At 46.1% G+C, this 25,334-nt stretch overlaps 1 protein-coding gene across 1 annotated transcript in view; it reads right to left on the bottom strand.

The window, feature by feature from the left end:
• Gnal (G protein subunit alpha L) overlaps positions 1–23,982 on the bottom strand; it is a 124,392-nt gene extending 100,410 nt beyond the window's left edge. The window contains exon 1 of the mRNA XM_051163474.1: positions 23,399–23,982. Within this exon, the coding sequence (XP_051019431.1) occupies positions 23,399–23,750 (352 nt within the window). The 5' untranslated portion in view covers positions 23,751–23,982. The remainder of the gene's footprint in view (positions 1–23,398) is intronic.
• Positions 23,983–25,334: the final 1,352 nt, after the last annotated feature.

Raw genomic sequence — 25,334 nt, 5'->3', positions numbered from 1 at the left:
TATTAAGCCCTCCTACTCATCCTCCGCCAACTGCCCTGTGAGTTTGAATATACTGAGTTTTCTGAGAAAGGTGTACAGTTGGCACCTGGGTTAGAATGAGTTTATGCTCTGTTTAATCTCATATTCAACCTGACACTCTGTCATGAGGGTTATGGCGGCTTTAAACTCTGCAACTAAACCCAATTCTAAAAGAAACTAGTTGCTAAGGCAACTGGGCAGAGAGATAATTAATTTGACAGTCATTATATGCAGATTAATCTCCCTAATGAGTGGGAAGAGAGGTAGGCTTGTTCAGTGTTTCTTCTGCAACAGTGGGAAAGAAAATGGTGTGGAATCTGCTAGGACCCAGGTTCCAGGTCCTCCTGGGAGGGAGACCATGCCCTCCCCCGCCTCCCCCAGTCCCTCCTGTTACCTTCAGACAGAACTGTGGCCAGTAATCACCTGTGAGGATCAAGTAAGGTGCAGGAAGTCCGCTCCCTCTGGCTGTCTTTTTAAACCTCAGGTGAACAGTGGCTCACACAGGTTAGTGGAAGTTTCTCTAGGAAAGTGAGGATTCTGTTCTCTACACATTTAGAATGGAGCCTGCATGTCCCTATGTATTCCCACTGGAAACTGGATAGAATTCACAGACCCTGATGCCAGGCCTATTTTCTTTGACTAAACTTTTATGATTTCTGAAGGCAGAGATAACAATTATCCACACTTCAAATCTCAAGGGCCAGCAATGCTCCAAGGCTGTAGTATACATTTTTTTTCTCATCCCAGAAAAATCCTAAACAAAGGTAGGTAAGCCACAGGATGAGCAAATACAGAAGTGTGCTGACCCCGTGAGTGACAGAAAGAAGTGCCAAATAAATATGGAATGGCAGGAATAAATTAAAAAAAAAAAAAAAAGAAAGAAAGAAAGAAAGAAAGAAAAAATAAACAAACAAAACCCACAGGGATGGATTTGGATCATAGGAACAGTATGAGACTATGTGACCATGCGTGCGTGCGTGCGTGCGTGCGTGTACTGGCTGCTGAGAAAGGCAGGAAATTAAAATTTCCCTGTAGTTGCTGGTGTGCTCGTATGGAAAAGAGAAATCTCTTTGCAATGATAGCACATATTGGTGGTTTCAGGAGAGTGTCTTCCTTTTTGAACATGGTCTCATGGGTAGGGGGGGACAAATGGGCATCTAATGCAGCTGGGCTCATGTTGCAGCACTGACTTGGCAGTATAGGCCTGAACTGCGCAGCAGCCAGAGGTGCAAAAACCCTATAGGCTGCACAGTTTGGAGATTTCAACTTCCAAGGCGGAGAGGCAGGCAGTTTCTCTGCCCTGAGCTGCAGTAGGCTCTGGAGGCCCCACCTCCTCTGCATCTCCAGAGACCTGCCCCTGTCTCCTAGGAGGCTCTCTCCGACTCCATGTCCTGGCTCCTGGGGTTGCAGAGGGGTCAATGGTAGAGCCAGAGCTTAGGGTACTTTCTCAACGCCATCCTGATCAATGCGGCATGGAGGAGCTCCCTGCTGCTGCCGCCTATGAAACATCTGGAGCATCTAGTGGTGTTCTGAGCCTTCCCTCACATTTTTGTAGATAACCCTTCACTAAACTATTTAGATAGTTTGTTAGTTCCTCCCAGAAGCCCCACTGAGAAGCACCTTCCTCTGCCCTAATGGCACTAGGCAAGGCTTGTGCAAAAGACCTGGTGCTCAGTCTCCACTCCTAATTTGTCAGTGCCTTTGCTTAGTTGCAAACCTGAACAACTGTATAGATAGTCCCGGCACGTTTTCAGGCTCTGTGGTCTCAAAAGGAAGATGAACCAGTAGACTGGAAAGATGCAAAGCCAGACAGGCAGCTGAGCCTCTTACCCAAAGCTCAGATAAGTCAGAGAGAAGGAGATGAAAAATGACTCAAGATGATTAGAAACTGACCCCAAACGGAGACATTCAGTGTAAAGCACGCATATGTCATTGTTCGGAGGAAAGCTGCTTTTCTCATCTGTAGAGATTGTTAAGTCACTTGTAGTGAATATATATAGGGGCCCCCAGGGGACGGTTAGCAACAAACACAAATGAATTGTAAATGTGAAATAATGTCAAGCTTACAGGGATGCTGCAGGCAGAGTTGGCGGGGAGGGGAAGGGGTTTCCCCAACACTCAGCATCCTCATCTCTGGCTGCTAGCATTTTGAAGCACTCTATTTGTCTGTTTTCATAATTACTGACTTTTCCCATAAACAATTTGAGATGAAGCTATGATATTCTGCTGCCTCCATGTCTGCTTGCTAAGGATGCGAGTCCCTTATGTAAGTCACAGGACTCAACACTCATCTAGTCTATATCTGAAGTTAGTCAAGGATGCTCTACTTCCAGACATGGTCGGAATGTGTCCCCCATGAAGGCTCACCCTCCTTGGTATGTGTGTGAGAGGCAGCAGAGCCTGTGAGAGGTGGAGGAATTTAGTGGCTGGGCATTGGTGACATGACCTTTGGAAGGGGTCATAGAGCAGTTCTCATGGGACTCTCAGTCTTCACCAGACTGAAGAATTAGAGACAAGCTTCCTTGCCTCTTCCTGGCCCTCCGTAGCTTTCTCTCTCATCATGTAGTCCTGTTCTTCCTGGCATTCTTTTGTCACAATGCCATCATGTCCTCATTATAGGTGCCATCATGTTATTTGGATTTTCAGCCTTCGAAACTGTGAAAAAAATAAAACTTAAAAAAAACAAAAGTTACCAGCCGGGCGTGGTGGCACATGCCTTTAATCCCAGCACTCGGGAGGCAGAGGCAGGCGATAGCTGTGAGTTCGAGGCCGACCTGGTCTACAAAGTTAGTCTAGGCCAGCCAAGGCTACACAGAGAAACCCTGTTTTGAAAAACAAAAAACAAACACACAAAAAAGTTACCCAGCTTCAAGTATTCAGTTCCAGTGATGAAAACTAGATTATGATTTATCTCTTAGAGTAATCTTTACCATTCTTCTTGTAAGAGTTAACCCAGGTTTAGTATGGTTTTTAGGTTTTTCTTTTAGTATAGCTGAGGAATTCACAATCTGTAGTTGACATGAAAAAGAAACCACTGTGAAGGATGTTTTTTCCATGTTTGATAGGTGGCTGTCATTATATTGGTAGCTTCCAGATGCACAGCAGGAAATCCACCATGTTCCATGGAATAATGCTCTCATCCCAGCTGCCTGTCCTTCTCCAGGCTCTAGAGGATGAACTTGTACTTTTTTTTCATTAATGAAATCAACAAATAACTCTCGGAGAGATGGCTCAGAGGTTAAGAGCACTGGCTGCTCTTCCAAAGGTCCTGAGTTCAACTCCCAGCAACTACTTGATGGCTACAACCATCTATAATGAGATCTGGTGCCCTTTTCTGGCATGCAGGTGTACATGCAGGCAAAACATTGTATACAGAATAAAGAAAAATAATCTTAAAAAAAAAAAGTGCTACCTTAAAAAGAAAGAAAGAAAACAATCTGTCTCTCATAGTTTGTCTATTTGTCCAGCTCACTGTGGGCACCATTTACTAATCTTGTAAAATATTTGCCAACCTGCATGCTGGCCAGCACTTCCCCCATGCCTCTCTCGGTCCACCAGACCTAAAGTACCTTCCTGTTGTTCTCCCATACTCTGGAATCTTGGTCATTTTGGTCACTGTTCTATTGTAAAGAGATACCACGACCAGGACAGCTCTTATAAAAAAGTGCATTTAATTGGGGCTTGCTTATAGTTTTAGAGGTTTAGTCCGTTATCACCATGGTGGCACACAGGTAGACAGGGTATCTGAGAGTTCTACATCTGAATCCACAGGCAGTAGAAAGAGATTAAAACTTGGACTTATGAACAAATCTGGACCCAGGGGGACTTACAATGACCAACCAAGGACCATGCATGGTGGGGACTAGACTCTCTGCTCAGATGTAATCGATAGGCAGCTCAGTCTCCTTGTGGGTCCGATAATATGGAGACTTGGGGCTACCTCTGACATGGACTCTGGTGCCCACTCATAGATCACTCCCCCTTGGCAGGACAGCCTTGCTAGGCCACAGAGGAAGAAGATGCAATCTAGATGAGACTCATTAGGCTGGGGTCAGATAATAGGAGAGGAGGTTTCCCCCTTTCTGAGGACTAGGTGAGGAGGGCAATGAGGGAAGGAGGGTGAGACTGGAAGGTGATTAGGGAGGGGGCTACAATCAGCATGTAAAGTGAACAAATGAAAAATAAAATAAATGCCTAAGGTGGGGTGAGGGGAGTCGGCCAACCACAGACCTAAGCTCTTTTGTGCACCAAAACAAACCCTTTGTCCCTTAAGTTGATTTTCTCAGGTATCTGTCACAATGATAAGCACCTATGATCCCCTCAGGCAGAGCTTGAACTTGGCTGGGCAGCCACTTGACAGGGTTGGACCACACAAAGGTCCTGGTGCACTTGGTAGATTGTGAAGTTTCTGCCTAGGTGAGCGAGAGGGTTGTTCTCTGTGCAACACCACCCCCTTGTGGGCTCTTCGGGGGATGATCCACTCGTGAACACGATTTTGAGCATCTATGTGCAGCTCAAGATAGATCAGAAGGCACCTCCAGGTCTTTTCCTCGACAGATCCTCCTTTTCCCTTGCCTGTTGCTATTTCTTCTAAAATATTATCAATTCAATATTTGAAAATTTCATGTATGTTTATAATACACTCTCCTCACGCCTCCTATTCTTTATTATGCTCCCATCTCCACCAATTTGACTGACTCCTTCCACCAAATCCCCATCTCTCTTATGTCTTGTTTTTGCTTTGTGACCCACTGGATTTAATGAGGGCCCCTTATTTGGGCGTGGGATTGAAGCTATCTGCAGGAGCCCGAGCAACTGGCCAGTGCTACCTTACTAAAGACAAAGTCTTCCTCTCCTATAGGAGCCCTTAATGCCCTTGGCCATGACCCAGGAACCCTGCCTCACCTACGACTGCATGTTTGTGGGTTCAGTCTTGTGCGGGTTGCACGCAGGCAGGCAAATGCAGCTGTTCTGAGTTCATGAATGACACAGCCACGTGATGTCCAGAAGATAGTGTTTCATGGTCCTTCCTACCCTCTCTGCTGCAATGTTTCTTGAGGACGCGATAAAGCTGCCAGTCACTGTAAGCACTCAACAGTCATTTGTTCTTAGCACCTTGGCCAGCCCACAAGTATCTCAATTAACCCTCATTTTCTGCAAAGAGAAGTTTTTTTTTTTTTAATCAAAGACAGCACTAGTCTATGGGTATAAATATAAACACTTACGAGACCGTTTGACAACTTGCCACTTCAGCAAAACAAAAGTTATAAGTTCACACCTAGTGCTTATGACTTCCAAAGTCATGGATGGGCCCTTGACCAGGTCCACAGTGCTTGTACTGACATTCCTTCTTTAGAGCAGACCTCAGATGCAAAATTTAAAAATCAGATGGTTCGTATCTGCAGAATACTTACAGGAAAAACTGTGTCTTCTTGTGCTTGATCTGAACACCCCCTTTTCTACCCAAACTTTATACCTCTGAGAGATACAGGTTTCTCTTCATTTTACAGAGCAGGAAACTGAGAGTTAGGAAAAAAATCTGTTTCAGATGGGGGTGGTGGCGCACACCTCTAATCCCAGCACTCAGGGAGGCAGAGGCAGGTGGATCTTTGTGAGTTCAAGGCCGGCCTGGTCTACAAAGCAAGTCCAGGACAGTCACAGAAGAGGAAAAGAGAAAGAAAGAGTCTGTTCCTTAAGGTCATGCCAGTAGGCTACAGCCGAGTCTGTCTGGATTCAAATCTCACTTCTCTGGTTCTAATACACTGCCCTACTGCCCTTACCAGCATACAATGTGCCTCTAATAACTGCAGCTTTTTATTCTGGGGAAATTATTCTGCTCAAACCACACCCCTCACTCTGCCTCATCTTCTCCCTTTAAAAAGCATATTGGTTTTCTTTCTTTCTTTCTTTCTTTTTTTTTTTTTGAGTCAGAGTTTCTCTGTGTAGCCTTGGCTGTCTTGGATTCACTTTGTAGACCAGGCTGGCCTCAAACTCACAGTGTTCCATCTACCTCTACCTCCCGAGTGCTGGGATTAAAGGCATGTGTCACTATGCCTGGCCTCATGTATTTTTTTTTTAAAGTTAGAATTACAACCATTGCTTTCAGAATCCATGTCATATAGAACATTTTTATGTTGATGTATGTTCCCTCTGTGCTTTGCTTCTCTGCAACATTCAGCATAAAGGGATGTTAGATTTTGTCTGTAAGAAACCAAACTAAAGCTATTTTGAATAAAACTTCCATTTATAATAGGCATCAAGTAACATTTAAGTTCCCAAGATCTCCCTGGGTAACTGACATCCTGCTTAGCAGAAAGAGACATGTGCTTGGGTAACTGGCATCCTGGTTGGCAAGTTGAGAATGAATGCTAGGCAAGTCTCCCCATCACAGTTGAATAACCCAATTAATGGGAACAGGATAAATGTACCATAAAGACATGTTCTCAAGGAAGCCTTCTATCCCTAAATCCTGAATTGTGGAAAAAATGTAACTGTAACTTGGCACAGGTATTTGAGGCTTTCTTGCTTAAAAGCTCTGTAATATTTTGGCTTGGGGTGGGGGATGAGGTGCGGGAGATGGGTGACTGGGAGTTGGGGGTGTCACAGTTCAGCTCCAGAGTTTGTTCTGAGACCTTGATTGATCAGTAGTGGCCTGATTACAATACATTCTTGTCATTTGCATTGACCTGGTGTTTGAATTATGCTGAATCTAAGCAGACTCCACAACATGTCAATGGTCTTTCTATGTCTATGGACATGACCATGTGATTTTTGTCTTTGAGTCCATTTATGTGGCAAATACATTATTGCTTTACTAATGCTGAACCATCCCTTGCATCTATGAAATGAAGTCAACTTGGTTCTGATGAATAATGCCATAGATGTTAACTGAACTTGGCTTGTCTTTTAAGATAGCAACTATGACTGGCCTGGAACTTGTTGGATATTTGATCATACCGTGAATGCCGAGATTGTGTTATTTACTGGAAAAACCTGTTTCTAGTTGTGGTGTATCTCAGACCTAGGACACATCTTTAATCCAAGAGCTTCCTGCTTGAATGAAATAAAATCAACCAGAGGCCAAGAGGCGGTGCAAGCAACAAGTTGACAGGGGATGAACACAGGAAGAAAACCATAGAGAGTAAGATAAAGTAAGGAGGATGGATAGAAAGATGCACAGGAAGTAGAAGGGAGGGGCATTCAGTTTGAGGGGGTTTTGGACAGTGTGGGGAAGGAGCATTCTTTTTTGGGACAACAGCTGAAGAGGAAGGGCAGCTGGGTGCTTTCTTTGCCTTTTTGAGCTAGCAGGCTTTTACCTCAGCATCTGGCTCCCGAGTCTTTATTGGGTTGATATTTTTGTTAGAAACAACAGGGACGTGTGACTACTGATTCCCAATAATGGCCAGTCTACAGGGAGTAGGTCTGAGCACAGCTCAGGTATCTGTCTCAATACAGATATTGTCCCATACATCAAATGGCTGATTGATTTGTGACAGCCATTCAGTCTTTAGGGCTATTCTGGTTTTGGCTGTGTCCCATGCTTCCTTTTCAGGGTAAGTGTAAGCTTGTGGTAAACTTGTGGCCTCTGAGGGGCAGGGGAAGGTGAGGTCCACTCAGTGCTCCTGCTCTGTGGCTCTTGTTCAGGCCTGCCTGCGCTGTTCTTTCCTCTGTACAGTTTACTCCTGTGCTGGTGAGACTCACACACATTTCTGCAGGACACTTACTTCCAGGGAACTCTCTTTTGGAGAGGAAGGACAGTGGGGTCTTGATAAATGTGAGCTTCAGGGCACAGACTCTGACCTGTGTTCTCTTGCTGCCTTTCTGTGGAGACTCCAGAATACATTATCTGCTCCCAGAGGGCATATAAAATGCATCTTCTCCAGCAGCCAAGTTTCAGCAGTGTGGGTCAGCACCTACCCACCTTTCTCACAATGATTCCTTTCCAGCCACTGAGACGAGAGTTAAGCAGGACTCTATTGTGGTGACATCTTAAGTGCCACTATCAAGGGAAGAATAGCTGCTGCCTGCACCCCCAGATTAGCTAGCACTGCCCCCAGCCCATGTCAAAGGTTTCCAAGGCATGTAGTATCTCCTGAATTCCTTAATGCATTTCTTTCCTTTTGTGAAACATCATGATTAATTAGATGAAATAAATACTCCAATGCATACTGAGGGTACTTAGTACCCATAGAAATTAGAAAACCAGTAAGGGGCTGCGATGAATAATATTGTTTGTCAACCTCACTGGATCTGGAATCAACTAAAATTCCTGCCACTGGGCACTCAAGCGAGGGATTTTCTTGATCAGATTACTTGAAGTAGGAAGACTTGCCTTGAATGTGGGGCACTTCCTGGTGGCAGATCCGAAGGACATGGCAGAGGGAAGCTTTGCCTCTTGTCTGCTTGCTGTCATTCCTGCTGGCAAGCTCATCCTTCCTGTCGCTTCGCTGCCCCTCCCCCAACATTAGAACCGGTCCTTCAGGATTCCATCACAGCCTGAAGACTAGTAGCTCTCCAGGAGTCCTCCAGGCCTTCAGCATCAGATTGGGACTGAAGGCATGAGCCTCACAGGATGAGAAGGTACCAGATTCTCAGCCTCTCTCCAGTGTGAGACAGCCACTGTGGGGCTACCCAGGCTGTATCATGTAAGCCAGTATAATATTAGATCCATATATATGTATATATACATATATTTCATACATACACACACACTCCTTTACTTCTGTTCCTTAAGGGAACCTTGACTAATACTGGGACAACAGGGAAAGTTTGAAAGAAGGAGGCTAGAACACAGGTGATGGAGAAAAGGGAAATAATGCATCAAGAAGGGGTAAACAGGTTGGGGGATGTGAAGGCAGAGTAGTGGAGGAAGTTTGGAGAGGGATAACACTAAGGACCTTTGAAAATACCGCTGCTGTAGATACTTCATTAAATGCGTAATCATATAAAAGGAGCTTGAAAGGAGTTACGCTATAACCGAGACAATGCCCCTCCCAGGCACCGTATGCTGTTAGGTACAAAGCCCTGTGCTAGGTATTGATGACCTCTTTTCGAGCTGTTGGTCCATGGGGTCCCATTGCCCTTCACACATACTGTAGTCTGCTGACATTCCATTGGTTACCCTTCAGACTTTTTGATAAAACCCTATTGCTGAAGACACCACATACTTGAATCCTAAGGCATGGGGAAGTCAAATTAGACAACCTGGAAGTTTCATCTCTAATGGGCAGCTTCCACAGTGCTGGAGTGGCTATGCATATTGCTGGGGGAGAGAGGCCATCATCCATCTTACTACATAGCTGTGAATCCTGTGAACTACCTTGGCTAACCTGCCAAGATAATGCCACTAGTGCAATCGTGGCACAAATATTGTGTAACTAATCACCCTCTGGTTGCATTTAAAGACAACTCCACAAGACAGAATTCATTCCCCTCACTGTTACTGGGGACAAAACCCATGCCTGGCTAGGTCACAAAGCATCACCAGAGAGAACGTAATACTGTTTATTCTGGTAAGTGGAAGTAATAATAATAATAATAATAATAATAATAATAATAATAATAATAATAAAACCATTCCCTAAGTTCTTGTCTTTATAACCATAGACTAGTTCACCTCTCATCCTGCATCAGAGAAGCTTCTTTCTGTAGTAGATGGCAATTAATATAGAGTCCCACACACAGAAGATAAACCTTCCATATTTCTCTTTATATCTATTTGTGGTGACAATCTCCAATCTCTCACGATGTTGTGGTCTACACAAGAAAGTTGGACAAAAGATGTGCAATCCCCACTTGACCCCATAGCATACTCATGCAGTCTTGGATTTCTCAGACCATTAGGTGACAGTAGCTAAGCGTGAACACCAGGTCCAGGCGCCATAGGTACGTGTGGGTTCTTCTTGTGGCTGGAACACAGGAAGCCTGGATGTCAGTGCAAATGCACAGCAGACTCACAATGGGGTCTTCAGATGATATGCATCCGGGGCAACAGCAGCACTATGCACTGATTTGCCAGCATCAAAAATACAGTAGCAATTGTTTCCACAGTTCCTGTGTTCCCCCACTAATACAATATACCAGAAAAAGGGAATAATTATTTTATTTTTGTGGTACTAAAGAGTGAACATAGTAGGGCCTTGTGCATGATAGCTGAGTGCTTTACCACAGCACTAAATCTCAGCTTTAATTAAAAAAAAAGTTTTAAAATTAAAAGTTACATAAATTTCCCCTTCTCCCTGCTCCATCCAACTGTTCCCATGCTTTCTCTCTCCTCTCTCTTTCTCTCTCAAAAATTCATGGCCTCTATTTCTTCTCTTACACACACACACACACACACACACACACACACACACACACACACATCCATATCTATTCTTAAATATATAAATACAACCTTTCAGTCCACCTAATGCCACTGTATGTATGTAATTGCAGGGCTGACCACTTGCCAACAGAGGGGCCTTTCCTTGAGGAAAACTATTTCTCCTACTCCCAGAATTCCTTAGCTGCCTAAAATTTTCTTGTCCAGAGCTGAAGACCCAGCTATCTGCCTATCTACCTACCTATCTGGCAGATTTTGCCTTTTAGAGCCATTCTGGTTCACAGCAAAGCTGAGCAGAAGGTCCAGAGGTTTTCCATCTGTCCCTCCACATTCACACATAGCCTGCCTCATTGCCATTCCACAGAGAGATGCATCTGGCATTATGGATGAAGCACCCAGACACATCACTCTCACTGAGTCTGCAGTGGGAGTGCCCCGTTTTGCTGGGCATTCAGTGGTTTTGGACGAAGGAGCAACAACACACACCCTCCCTGGCTTCATTGGATAGGTCAGCTTCCCTGCCCTAAAGATACCTTGGCTCCTCCTAGCCCTGCTAAAGAACCTGAAATGCTAGACATTTTCACTGGCCTCTAAACACACGGAAGTCACTGCCTCAGTGGATAGGATCTCATTTCCATGTTTTTCAGAGGAAGCGTTGACTTGAGTTCGAGATCACCCTTTCCCCTCTAGATACTGTCAGTGCTCCAGATACTGTCGGTGCTCCAGATTCTGTGGGTGCTCCAGATGCTGTCGGTGCTCCGGATGCTGTTGATGCTCCAGATTCTGTCAGTGCTCCAGATCTGCTGGTGCTCCAGATTCTGTCGGTGCTCCAGATACTGCCGATGCTCCAGATTCTGTCGATGCTTCAGATACTGTCAGTGCTCCAGATTCTGTCGGTGCTCCAGATACTGCCGATGCTCCAGATTCTGTCAGTGCTCCAGATTCTGTCGGTGCTCCAGATTCTGTCGGTGCTCCAGATTCTGTCGGTGCTCCAGATACTGTCGGTGCTCCAGATTCTGTCGGTGTGCCAGATACTGTCAGTGCTCCAGATACTGTCGGTGCTCCAGATACTGTCGGTGCTCCAGATTCTGTCGGTGCTCCAGATTCTGTCAGTGCTCCAGATTCTTTTATGCTCCAGGTATTGTCAGTGCTCCAGAATCTGTCAATGCACCAGAATCTGTTAGTGCTCCAGATACTGTTGGTGCTCCAGATACTGTCAGTGTTAAGTGTGCTACGAAGTAAACAAGAGTCCTTGTGGATTTTTTCTTTTTAAAACATTTTAAAAGATTTACTTATTCATTTTAAGTGTATGAGTATTTTGTTTGCATGTATATATGAACACAATATTCCTGCCTAGTGGCCACAGAGGTCCCTGGAACTGGAGTTATGTATGGTTGAGAATCACCACATAGGTGATGGGAACTGGACTGGGGTCTTTTGCAAGAGAAAGCTTTTTTTTTTTTTTTTTTTTTTTTGTGGTGGGTAATAAAGTGTATTTATTACTTATTTTTGTAGGAAAAATGTACTTAGTACACTGGAGATAGAAAATTAGAAACACTATTTGTAAATGTGACCCAGATCTCATTACTTAGTAAGTCATTCACTTTCTCACTGGGGACAGGGAGGACAGGGAGGGCAGGGAGGGCAGGGAGGGCAGGGAGGACAGGGAGGGCAGGGAGGACAGGGAGGACAGGGAGGACAGGGAGGGCAGGGAGGACAGGGAGGACAGGGAGGGCAGGGAGGGCAGGGAGGGCAGGGAGGACAGGGAGGGCAGGGAGGGCAGGGAGGACAGGGAGGACAGGGAGGGCAGGGAGGATAGGGAGGATAGGGAGGGCAGGGAGGGCAGGGAGGGCAGGGAGGGCAGGGAGGACATGGAGGACAGGGAGGACAGGGAGGACAGGGAGGGCAGGGAGGGCAGGGAGGTCAGGGAGGTCAGGGAGGGCAGGGAGGTCAGGGAGGTCAGGGAGGGCAGGGAGGACAGGGAGGGCAGGGAGGGCAGGGAGGGCAGGGAGGACAGGGAGGGCAGGGAGGACAGGGAGGGCAGGGAGGACAGGGAGGACAGGGTAAATGTCATGTGCTTACTGCATTTTAAAAAACTTTTCAGTTCTTTGTGGATTTCACATCACATGCCCTAATCTCACCCACCTCCTCATCCCCTCATACCTGCCCTTTGCCCTTGAAGCCTCCCTCTCAAAAGAAGAATAAAGCCTGGTTGTGGAAGCTGTCGTGTGTCACAGTGTGTTACACAGGATACCCTTTTGTCCACACTTCCTAGAGCAGGTGTTCTGAACCACAGAGCAAGCTCTCCAGCCCCAATCTCCTCCCCATTCTCATTTAATTTTGTCACAAAACTTTGGTTCTAGGTTCACCCCCCATGCCAGGGGGTGCTGGGGACTGACATGAGGGGCTCCTGTAGGCTAGGCCGGTGCTCTGCCATTATATCACAAGCTCCTGCCGCGGGGCATCTCCCAATGACTGTTTCCAGGGTCACCATCCGCTGTCAGGCCTCGGAACTCAGGCTTTGTCTCTGAGGACATGCATGTTTGGAAATCTTTTATAAACAGTTTGTCAGAGTGTTCTGTCTTCCTCATTCCTTAATTATTTTTTCTCTAAACTGCGAGCCTGTCAGATGGTGCCAGCAGCGGAGTTACCTGCGGCAGGGGATAGAGACCGAGTCCACACACGGTACGGTAGTGTTCTATCAGTGGCTGCAAAACCATTGTCCAGGCAGAGACAGGTGGACCTCCAAGTCCAGTAGTACAAAGATGGAGGATTCTCCCAACCTCTGGCCTTTGCCGCCCATTTCATTCGTACTTTTCCAAACTGCCTTCTTGACAGCGCAGCATGGGCCCATTCAACTGCCACTCACAACAATGCCCACCCCTTCCTCTGTTGTTCATACAGCTTCTGTGTTCACCTCATACCTCTTGGTTGGAACATATAACATATTCATGGTCAGCAACTGGCTGTGCTGCCACCTTCTCACGATGTATAGTGGTACAGATAGCCGGGCTGGACTCCTTGATCTGTCACATGGCAGGTGCATGAACGTGGGACCTACAGGGGACATTCTAGGACGTGTGATGCAGCTCACCCACATTTAATCAAAGGTTTAATCACCATACTAAATGAAACCAAACCAAATAAAACCAGAGCACACAGACACTGCCTTAGTATTTCTGTTGCTGTGATAAAGCGCCATGACCCTAAGCAGCTTGAAGAGGAAAGAGTTTGTTTTACCTTTTAGCTTGTAGTCCATCACCCAGGGAAGTCAGAGCAGGTCTTGGAGGCAGGAACTGATACGGAGGCCATAGAAGATGCTGCTTACTGGTTTGATCCTCATGGCTTGGTCAGACTGCTTTCTTTGTGTAGCCCTGGCTGTCCTTGAACTGTCAGAGGATGGAGATTTACCCGTCTCTCTTTTCTGAGTGCTGGGATTAAAAGGCATGGGGCAGCTTTCTTTCTTTTCCTTTCTTTTCTCTCCCCCAACCCTCTCTCTCTCTTGGTTTCTTGAGGCAGAGTTTATCTGTGTAACCGCCCTGGATATCCTGGAACTTGCTCTGTAGACCAGGCTGGTCCCTGAGGGTTGGGATTAAAGGCAACCGCCACCATACTCGGTGTCAGTCTGCTTTTTTATACAATCCAGGACCACATGCCCAGGGGTGGCACTGTGGGACAGTGTGCTGGGCCCACCTACTTCAGCAACCAAAAATATTCCCTACACACTGGCATATAGGCCAATGCTATGGAAGCATTGTCTTGATTAATATTCCTTCTTTCCAGATGGTCCCAGCTTATGTCAAGCTGGTACAACTGACTCCTTGTCACCTTGACATATAAATATATCACTTATTAAGTCACAGCATTTTTTGTTGTCCCCCAAACTCCAAGTTAATATGACAATATAAAACATTCCACCTTTTTTGTTTCTCTCTGTAACATTGCCTGTCCTGGACTCATTTTTGTAGACCAGGCTGGCCTCAAACTCATGGAGATCTGGTTGCCTCTGCCTCCCAGAGTGTCTCTGCCTCAGATTACAAGCATGCCCCACCACACCAGACAAAACATTCCAACTTTTAAAAGTTTCCCAGTTTTTAAACATTTCAACACTTTAAAAATTTCATCTGTTTAAAAGTTTGAGCTGTGGATTCCTGTTAAATAAAAAGAAGTTAAATACATACTTACTACAAGAAGGAAGAACCAGAGCACAGTTAAAAAAATAACACTAAACAAAATTAAAGTTCAACAGTATAAAATGTTCAGTGCTTGACATATGGGACTCACAACCCTCTGGGCTCCAAAGGACTTCGACAGCTCCAATTTTTTTTTTTTTTTAGGAGCTCTGCCATCTACAGCACACACAACTTGTCTTGTAGGCTCAGACTGGCTCCTTTTCATACCTGCTGCTGTCCTTGGCAGCCTTCCCTCTACAAAATGCTGGGGTCTCTGCACCTTCACCAGTACCCTCTCCTGGGCTCTCTCCAGGGACTCTGGCCCTGTCAAATGGTGCCAAGCCTCAATGTCTCTCCAAGACCTTTTCAAAATATGGACTTCTATCTACTGCAACTGACGCACCTTCACCAATGGCCTCTCCCACCCTCTCTCTTCAGGGTTGCCAGCCAAGCCACCCAGTATCAAGCCCCGCCCCTCCCAACCCTGTGGTTCACCATGACCTCTTCACTGTCCACAATCAGTACCACCTAGAAAACTCTTTACACATTACCAAGCTCAGCTGCCAGCACAAGGTACAGCCTCTGGGGAGCGGTTGGGGAAGAGGGGGTGACTCTGGACCACAGCCACAGCTTCTGTGCACTGATCCTGAGGGAACACTCTGCAGAAGATTTCACTTCAGTGATGCTAGCCCCTTCATAATCACAGCGAATTCTCAGCCCCAGCAGGCCGGCGTCCATTGACCCAGCCAAGAAAATGTTTCATCTTGGTGGTTCCGATCTCTTGTTAATTATGGCCCACCAAAGCCACAGATTCTTAATGCAAAACAGAAAATGGCCTGGATAATCTTTAAAGGGCTCTTAGAATTCTCCACGAAGCCTCACAATTCGTATGTCCATCGGCTGCGTTTCTCTCCACTCTCTGATTTTTGAAGCTCCTGGAGAACAGTACACTGAGTTCTGAGTACTTAATGGCTCTCCTAGCCTAAAGTTCTAAGCTCCTTCTACAATTCTCCCCAGAACACATGGTCAGGTCTGTCACAGCAATACTACATGACCTGGCATCAATCTTGGCCTTAGAGTTTTTATTGCTGGACGAGAAAACGCCATGGCCCAAAGCGGCCTGGGGAGGAAAGAGTTTCACCTTACAGTTTATACCCCATTATCCAGGGAGGACAGAGCCGGGACCTGGAGGCAGGAGTTGATGCAGAGGCCACGGAGGGGCGCTGCTCACTGGCTTGCTCCAGAGCTGGGACCTAGAGGCAGGAGCTGATGCAGAGGCCACGGAGGGGCGCTGCTCATTGGCTTGCTCCTCACAGCTTTCTGGGCCTGCTTTCTTATACCACTCGGGACTACCTGCCCAGAGGTGTCACTTCCCACAGTGATCTGACTCATCCCACATCAATCATCAATCAAGAAAACACCCTACGCAGTTGTCTACAGGCTGATCCTACGGAGGCTTTTCTTGGTTAAGATTCCTTCTTCCCAGATGATCCTAGCTTGTCTCAAGCTTGTCTCATAAAAACTAGCTAGCACAAAGATACCTGAAAGAAAAATGACTAACTCCATAGGAAAGGGAAACAGTCTTGCATGACTTTACCTTATTCCTTTAAGGATCTTAAGACATGAGTTAAAGTCACACCAGGATTCTGGTAAAAGAACACCAATGACTATCCCAAAGAGATTGCCCTTCGTGAAAAAGGTATGGTTTGAATATATATATATTTTTAAACCCTTTCCCCCTTCCTCTTTCCCTTCTCCACTCCACTCCACCCCACCACAGCCACTCCCCTCCCACCCCCATATCTCTCTTTTGAAACAAGATCTTGCTATTTAGTTCTGGCTGGCCTGGAATTCACTTTATCGTCCAGGCTGACCTCAAACTCACGATAATCCTACCTCAGCCTCTCCAAAAGCTAGTATTATGTGTGCCACTATGAACAGCTCTGACTTTGTACCTTATGCTTCTTATGTTAAATTTAATTGAAAAATTGAGATATTAAGAGTGTAGACACTTAATCCAAATCTGATGTCTAGAGGTGGGGCCTGTACTAGTTGTTTAGAATCTAGATGAAGTCACTAGGTGAGGGACTCTACTGTTAAGGTGAAGTCTTGCATTTCAGAATAGCTTCTGAGCTTGGTATAAGATGACAGACTCAGTTTCTTAGCTTGGTTCTCTCTCCGCCTGATCTAGGGGAACCCCTCATCATCTAAGGAGAGTCACATAGCCCTCAGGGAGATTACAAACCCAACTTTTTCCTGATAAGAAACCCGTTCAGCAAGTACCTGGGGATTCCTGGAAATATCTATGCTAGTGAATTGTCTTGGCTTTTAGCCAATGACCTTTTACTATTCCTGGAGATCTTCCCCCACCCCTAGGATAATTAAGTACTGTGTTTCCCTCCTTATGATAGGGTTGTGCTTTTGAATATAAATGAAGTATTCCTAGCACCTCTAGCCCCAGCGAGTCATCAAACACCCTCAAAACTTCTCCAAGTGCCCAAGGTTTATAAGTCCCTGTTTCACACAAAATAAAGGGACCAGCATCACCTGTTTCATCAAAGATCTTCTGATACTCATCATTTATTCTGGGGAAGAGAGAGAAAGGGCTCCATTTCTTCCCAGAGAATTTATTTCTGGACCCTGGGGTGTGGTTGCTGGCCAGGCCACCATAGATGCCTCAGTCACTCACCACTGGAGCCTGCCTGACAGCTGTAAGCTCTGTGCTGAACCCTGGCAGAGCACCCACCAGGCCCACATCTCTCACCAGACCTATGTTTCGGCTGTGAGCTGACCACACACGGGCTTTCACCCATACCTTGCTGTTAATATAGCGGCTTAACCAAAGGGATGTAACATTTCAGTGTCATCACAGGTTTTTGAAACTCTGGAGTTTCCACTGTTGTCTGATACTGGCAATCTCCCTTATAAGAGCTAACTGTAGCACCCAGTGGAAAACGCATTTCCACCTCTCCTAGAGAGACCAGAAACCGTGCCTAGCACACGGCCTTGCTCTGAGCACTCTGTTCCTGAGAGAAACAGAACCTTTGATCTTGAGGTTCCTTTGTTTCCATCTGGAAGCCAATAGCCCAGCCTACCACAGGACACAGAACAACAATTAGTGTTGGTTTCTGTGGTTGAATAACCAAGGAGCGGGAGAGACCAGGGTATCTGCTCTGCTCTGTTCTGCTGTCCTCTCCTCTTTTCTCTCTCTCCTCTTCTTTTTGTTCCCCTCTCCCCCTCTTGCATGTCGAGACTGAACCACCTCAAGACCAAGAGATCACTAAAAGGTTAACAAATAGACAGTCACCAGATGTAAGCCCTTCAACATTGGTTTTCAGAAGTATACTCCATAGTAAACCTCTCTTTGTTACAAAGTTACTTGGCCTCAGGTATTTCAATATAGTATTGCAAAATGGATTAGTATATCCAGTCAAGTCAATTATTGGTGAAGCCAAGAATTCTGGGGGCACTGCTTAACAAAGTTCCAGTGCCCCAACAACCAGGTGTCCTTAAGGCCTGCTTGACAAAGTTCCAGTGCCTGGATGCCCTGGATTGACCCTCTACTGTGGAAATTCCTGTTAGAGGCTTCTTTCCAAAGGCTAGAACTGAAAATTAGTAAAAGCTGATACTAATAAAAATTAATAAAGTTATTGGTGATTCCCTGGGAAAATACAGCTATGCAGAAAATTGAGTCTTTTATACAATTTATTCAGATTGATTGTTAGATTATTAATAAATGATTTTGGTAAATGATTTAGAGGATTTTAGAATAATAAAGAAGAAAAATTTAGGAAAGCTTTGAAAGCTGACAAGCTGTAATTAAAATCACTAGGTCTTTATACTCAGCTTCGGAAACAAGGAGCTAATTTAGAAAGAAAAGAGATCTTGATCATGCCATTATCAATAGAGCTTGGTGCCTGCTTAAAAGCAAAAGAAAACAGTTTTAAAATTCTAATGTTCCTTCACAGGATTATAGTAAAGATAGAAATTGCACTGAAGTAAAAGTTCATGATGAGGTTAAAGGAAGGCACTGGAGACAGTCCTAATGTCCTAACAGTTTTCTATTCTTTACAAAATTATAGTAAATATAGAAATTGTATTGATAGAGGAGTTCGAGACAAAGTCACGGAGACAGGCATGTTGGCTCAGTGAACCGCCTGCCCTGCTGAATAAACTTGACAGGCCAGGACTTTCCTGATGTTCTGGAAAGACAAAAGGACAAGCTGCTTTTAAGTAAAAGGGCTACATAACATTTTAAAATGATAGCTTTGTTTTAAATATAAAATAGGAAAAGAAAGGATAACTAAGTAAGGGTCAGGAAGACAAGTTAAGGGTATCAGGTAAAGGTATTGATCTTTGATCTATTAACTATATGCCAAATTAAAACAAAATCAAATAGAGTCACTTTGTTTAATACCTTTTGTAACCACAAGGCTTTATGATACTAGTCATCAGGAAGAAAGTTTTAAGTTAAAAGAAAGCTGACTTTATCCTAAAGTTAATTTTTAATTCTCAGGAAATTTGCTGTTTCCTTGCTTTGCTCCCCTTGTCCCTATATATTTATGCAACCGAAAAAGATTTCAAGCTGTGTAATGAATGATTAAAGTCTTTAAGGAAATGATTTTGTGTATAAATAAAGCTTAAAGGAGACTCAGGTTGTCAGGGCAGGTAAAGCCACTAAGGCGTCTCTCTGTCCCGTCTCTCATCAAAAGAATTGGATGTTGTCCCGTCTCTTGTCACTCTTATATACACCCTTCTTCCGGGCCCGACCCTTATCCAGAGCTGGACTCCCACAACTGGTGCCCAAACAGGGACCTGAAGATAGGGTAAGTTTCCCCCCTGGCTGTTTCATTGCAAGACAACCCTCATCTGGAGCTAGACTCTGGCAAATTATGATTTAAATTGGTATAGATCCAGGCTTGCCATCAATGGGCCTTCTTAGTGTGGCCTGAAAGAAACTAGGGGCAAGAGTTTTCTAACCATGAATTGGTCATTCAGACAGTGGCTCACAAAAAATATGAGATAATATGTAAGAAATAGTCTGGCTAGTGGTAACATATGGCTTTACTCCCAGCACTTGGAGGCAAAGGCAGGTAGATCTGAGTTGGATGACAGAGCCTCATAATAGACCCTGTCAAACATAATTTTCAGAGGAGAACGGATAGATCCATCTTATTCTAGGAACATCTGAGTGGGAACCAGTGTACATTCTCATAAGGCAACAAGGAAATGAAGCTGCTTCTTCTAAGACAGGGCATGCACTCTCTAATTGCTGGCTAGGGCACAACTTTGCATTTTCTACCCCAAATTCATATACTGAATTATAATCCTCAATGTTATCTTGCCACCGAGCCTAAGGTAAAATGGGGCCATGAGGCAAAACTCTAATCTGATAGAGCTGACATCCTCATAAGAGGAGGAGAGGCAGGAGAGAGCCCCTCACCTGCACACAGAATATTTTAACAGCAAACACCATGTGAAATATTCTGTCTATAGGTCCTGGATCCCACGCTAGAAAACAACCCTGTCAGCACCTCCATCACAGACTTCTTGCTTACAGAACCAAGTTATCTCAGATCCCTCCCTGCTGCCTGTACTCCACTCCAGACTCTGAGCCCTCTTCCCAAAGCCACGCCTCCCAGTTCCTACCATGCTGTCCAAATTTGACTCCATCACATCCACATCCAACTCCTGAACCTGATAATATCCTATATTCCTGGAAGATGGCTCCCCCTAAGAATCAAAACAGGGCCATATCCTTCCCATCAAGGGCCCTCACTGCTCCAGGGATGCCTAGATGTTGCTGGGGAACCATGTTGAGTGCTGTATGGGAGACAGCCATGCCACCCGATCCACCTTATGGTAGAGCTGGATCTTGGAGTGACATCCTTGCTTGAGGAGTTGTTATGGAATGGGAGGAGAGCATTCTCAGCATAGTGGGCCAGGACGGGGAGGCATGGAGGCAGTGTGCCTTCCCCGAGTCTGTGAACTCTGTTCCCAATTCGAGGCTCTCAATCTAGGATCAGTAAAAGAGCGGGCAAGCAAAAATACACCACTAGCAAACATAGGAGCGACCGAAGCAGACATATGAGATCAAGGGCCTACAAGGCTGACCCAAGATTTCTAAGTCAAGTACGTTTTAAATTGTAACAAATGTTAACAACTTCTCTGTATTTAACTTAGATCTATATAAAATCTATAAGCTGTTTCAGTCTGATGTAACAGTTTTTAAAAAAATTATTGTGATTTTTTTTGTTTTGTTTGTTTGTTTTTTCCAGTACTGGTGCGGTGAACCCAAGGCCAGTGCTCAGGACTCCTTTGGTTAAGGTTGCAGTTCACCATGACTCGAAAGCCTTGAGCTTGGCAGAAAATAGAGAATTCCCTTTGTCAGCTGGCTTCCTCTTCTCCGCCCAGGGACCCCTGGATCCCCACACCCTCTACCTGAGGAATGTTTCATGTCTCTTATGGAATTTGCAGGTTCAGCTCCCTTTCTCCTGGTAAGAACCCACCCAGCAAGCACCTGGGATTCCTGGAATGCCTTTCCAAGTAAATGAGGCATCTCAGTACCTTAGCCCTCCAGCCAAAGATCTACACCCACCCTGGAAATCCCTTCCCCCTCACCAAAGTTCAATATAACCCTTGTTTATCCTGAATAAAATTGGTTTGCCTCCCTGAAGCTGGTCCTGGAAGTCGTCATTTATGGCTGTACTCATGGAGTTTCCAAATTCCCCATCTTTTGCCCTTGCTTCCTTTGCCCCCGGGGACCAATATTGGGAGATATTGGTCAGTGGTCCCCGAGGTCAGGGAGGGTCACAGGATGGGCTAGGGTACTTTCTGTATTCTGTAGCATAGGAAAGGATCTGCATATACACTCTATTAATGATCCATTTGTTCTTAAGGGTGCAAAGAGTTGACACTAGCAGACACTAGCTAGACGTAGGGGTCCAAGTGTCTCTGCCCAGATATTCATAAAGATTATAATGAAAGACAAGTGCAAAGGCTGTTAATGAGGGAGGCGAGCTCATCACGAACACCAGTACTCAAGGCTACCTAGGAAAAACTGTGCTTTTTTTTTTCTCTGTAACGACTGTTGACTGGGGTTGAAATGCGGAGACAGTTTCTTTAGTTGCTAACTTGGCAGTGACCTTTTTAGATCACAGGTCCACTGAATGAAGTGCAGTGTGAACATAACATGTGTCTGTTTATGTACCTTTGTGGAGACGGACAACACATAGGATGCTCCAGCATTCCACATACACAGCAACCCCAGTGTCATTCACCTTTATTTCATCACTGAGACTATGTATTGCCTCACAGAATCATAAGGGCAGGTATAGAGCACAACACGATATGGAGAGAAACCACATTCATATGACATTTATTATAGGTTATTGTTTGTAAGTGTACTATTAGTTGTTGTTAGTCTCTATTGTGTTAGTCTAAATTGTAATTCACTGTTGTTAGTCTAAATTGTGCCCAATTTACACTTCACAGTTAAGCCCAATTAAGCTTCACAATAGGTATGCATACATGGGCAAAGCATAGTGTGTAGAGGGTTCTATACACACTTTTCACTATCCATAGAGGTCTGGAAATGCATCTCCTGAAGAAAAGGAGGGACTCTCATGCTTATACATTCTTTGTTTCAAAAGAAAATTCTCTTTGTTTTAGAATTCGGATATTTCACCATGATACACCAGCTAGTTTTGTTCTTACATTATTCGTTTTAAACTCAGTATTTGCTCTTGAGGTGTTAAGAGCTGCAGTCATATAGCTGAGCACAGCTGCCAGCCATTCCATCTGATGGATTAAATTCTGCCATCTTAATCCCCCCTGCGCCCCGCCCCCCTCCCGAAATTCACGACTCAGGGCCAGGACTTGCCAAGTCTGATAACCTGAGTTCCAGCCCTGGGACCCACAAGTTGTTAGGATACCACAAACTCATAAATGTTGTCCTCTGACCTACACACACAGATGCAATAAAATTGTAAAAGAAAACAAAGCCTTTGTGATTTAGAGGATTGAGACGTGGGACTTGATGCTCTGGGAGTCCAGCGTCAGTGAAACCCTGAGACCCCAAAGGCTTGACTGTTACAATCCGGGTAGAGCAGGACTCCCAGTGTCCTCCTCTGGTCTCTTTCTGTCCTCTGAGTCATGCCGAGGACCTCATACGACTCATTTCTCTTTTCATTTTACACTTGACTGCACCGAAAACGTTTTCTAATTGTTAATAAGAGCACAGTTACCCTAAACTCTGAAAAATACCAGGGAACCTCTAAATAAATGCCGGCAGGTTTATGTCCATTTTCGTATAATTGATGAGGGACTATTGAGACTAGGAGCGGGGCACAGGGCGGGAACAGACAGGACTGGACAGGACACCCTCTTAAACTGTTCTGAAAAGAAGAAATACCACCACAGCACCGGATACAGCTTATAACACTATACAGACAATGATACTGTTTCTCAACAGCCAGCACCCTACATCCATCCCAGCTCTGCTTTTACAGTAAAAGCTTTGCGGTCTAGCTAAAAGGCTTTCTAAGTCTCCTTTTATTGGTGTTCTTAGAACAAACTAAGCCTCCTGGACTGTGACAGGAAATGGAGGAGTAGGATAAGACATCCCTGTGGAGTTCACGCTGCGGAAATCAATGGATCAAGGGCGGAAATTTCCCAAAGAGGCTTATTAATTAGTAATCCGTGAACCACTGTCCTCGGTCACAAGGCATGGGAGAAAGAGAGAAACCACCCAGGGGCGTTGTGGCGACGAAGCCATTTAAATGTCAGGGTGAAAGTCATTCTGTCTGCAGTGTCCACCCTGACATTCCCTAAGGCAGGGTCCCGCCCGAATCCCCAGCTCTCGTGCCCACGGCTGCACACCTACCCAGCAGCAGGAGCCGGTGCGTCTGCTGCAGGTCGCGCTTCTGCTCGCGCAGCATGCGGTCGATGCCGCGGCTCACTTTCCGCGCCTCCTTAGCCGCCTCGCGCTCCTCCGCGCGCAGCTGCTCCTGTCTCCGGCGGCTCTGCAGCTCCACTGGCGGCCGCGAGCTGGCGGGGTCCTGGCCGCCGCCCCTCCGGAGCAAGGTCCCCGCCGGAGCCGGAGCCGGGGCCGGGACTGGGACAGGGGCCGGGGAGGCGCAGCGCGCGCCATCCTCAGCGCGCGAGTCCGAGGCCACGCAGGGGGCCTCCTCTGAGCTCCCGAAGAGCAGTGGCCGCAGGCTGTAGCACAGGCCCATCGAGGCTCGGGGCGCGGGTAGGTCTCGCAGGTCAGACCGGGGCTCCTACCGATGCACGAGGTAGCGTTGCACTCGGACCCCGGGACACCGGCTGTGGGGCGTGGCTGCGGTGGGTCCAGCCTGAGGGCCACGGCCCCTCACTGCCCCGACGGGCCATTGTGCATCTTTTTGATCGTCCTGGGCGTGAGCTGGCCCCTGAGAGCGCGGCAAACTGGCGGAGCCGACCCAGATGCCGGGCCTTGGCCAGCCCAGCCGCGTTACCGTAAATGCCGCCGCGCAGTCTGTTACCGTAAATACCTCCTCCTATGGAAAATATTGCTACCAGGGGCTGCTCGCGTACCTTAAATACCAGACAAAACTCCTTGGCTTGTGGCAGGAGCGGTTAGGTTATCACTTGCTCGAATTGAGACAGAGACGGAGACCCATGGGGCTGGGTTAGGGTAGAGCATTGTTAAAGGCTGTTGAAAATGTTAAGTTTTGGTGGAACTTTATACGAATGAGCAAAACTCCCAAGATGGGTTGGTGAGACCTTTGGATAGCAGTGGATAGTGTGTATTCGGTAGACCTTTCCCTTAAGCTTGGCAGCTTGGAAGGGAGAAGATAATTAAGCAGCAGCCGCTCTCTAATAGCCAGCTTGTTCTCTACGCTTGAAAGCCTTGTGACGAACGCCAGCTGAATGGATAAGAGCAACTGAAGGAACGACTTCTGATCCAGAAGGCCTCGTTCCAGTCCTGACCACTACAGACAATCCCTGCCAGCTTTGGAAGACAGTGTCTCCAGCCAAGATGGGCCGTGGTGACTGTTAGATGGCCTGGGAGCTCTTTGCGTTTAAGATAGGAGGAGAAGTGGTAGCCAGGGCCACGAAGCTGGAGGCTGTGTGCTGTGACGGCTGCAAATACAATTCTTCATTTACATGACACATCTTTGCCAAATCCTTCTCCGGGCTATATAAATAAATGGCTGAGCTAGTTTTTCTGTTGCCCCTATGCTGTTGCAACATTAGGTCTAATAAAGATGAACCCCCAAATGGTCTTTTTCTTGCCTACTTGTGGTCTTTCATCATGGGTACCGCCAGCTTAGCTGCAAACACCAGTGACAACAAGCTGCTGTGGTAAGAAGACAGCTGGAGGGTTAGGAGAGCAACCATCACCAGCTCCTGAGGTCCAGTGGCACTTGATGGAAGGGTAGAGGCAGAAGGCAGGGGTGAAAGACCAAGAGTAGAAAGAGGGAGGCTGTGAAAAATAGATGCTCTGCAGGGCGTGGTCACTGGAGCTGCCCAGCCCTCATGGTTGAGAGTCCTGCTACTCTAGGCCTGCGTGAGAGCGATAGTGCTAATTTCCTGCTCACTGTAGGGTATAAGTGGAGAGTCAACAGGTAGTTCTTGAAGGCCCTAATAGTAGCTGGCACTACCTGCTGCTGACTGTTGCTGTTCCTTAAGGGCAGAGTGCCAGGCTACTGGTGCTTGGACCCCAGAGGAGCAGCTAGGGCACCTGGAGCCAAAAGCCTCTGGCTTCTAAGTCAAAATTAGAAGAAGGCTAGAGGTATTGTCAAGGGTGAAGACTATATATATTTTTTTTTATGGGG

The sequence above is a fragment of the Acomys russatus genome, chromosome 20, assembly GCF_903995435.1.
Source record: "Acomys russatus chromosome 20, mAcoRus1.1, whole genome shotgun sequence".
NCBI lineage: Eukaryota > Metazoa > Chordata > Mammalia > Rodentia > Muridae > Acomys > Acomys russatus.
Note: the sequence above shows the minus strand (reverse complement) of the source record. Positions and strands in the feature narration are given on the sequence as shown.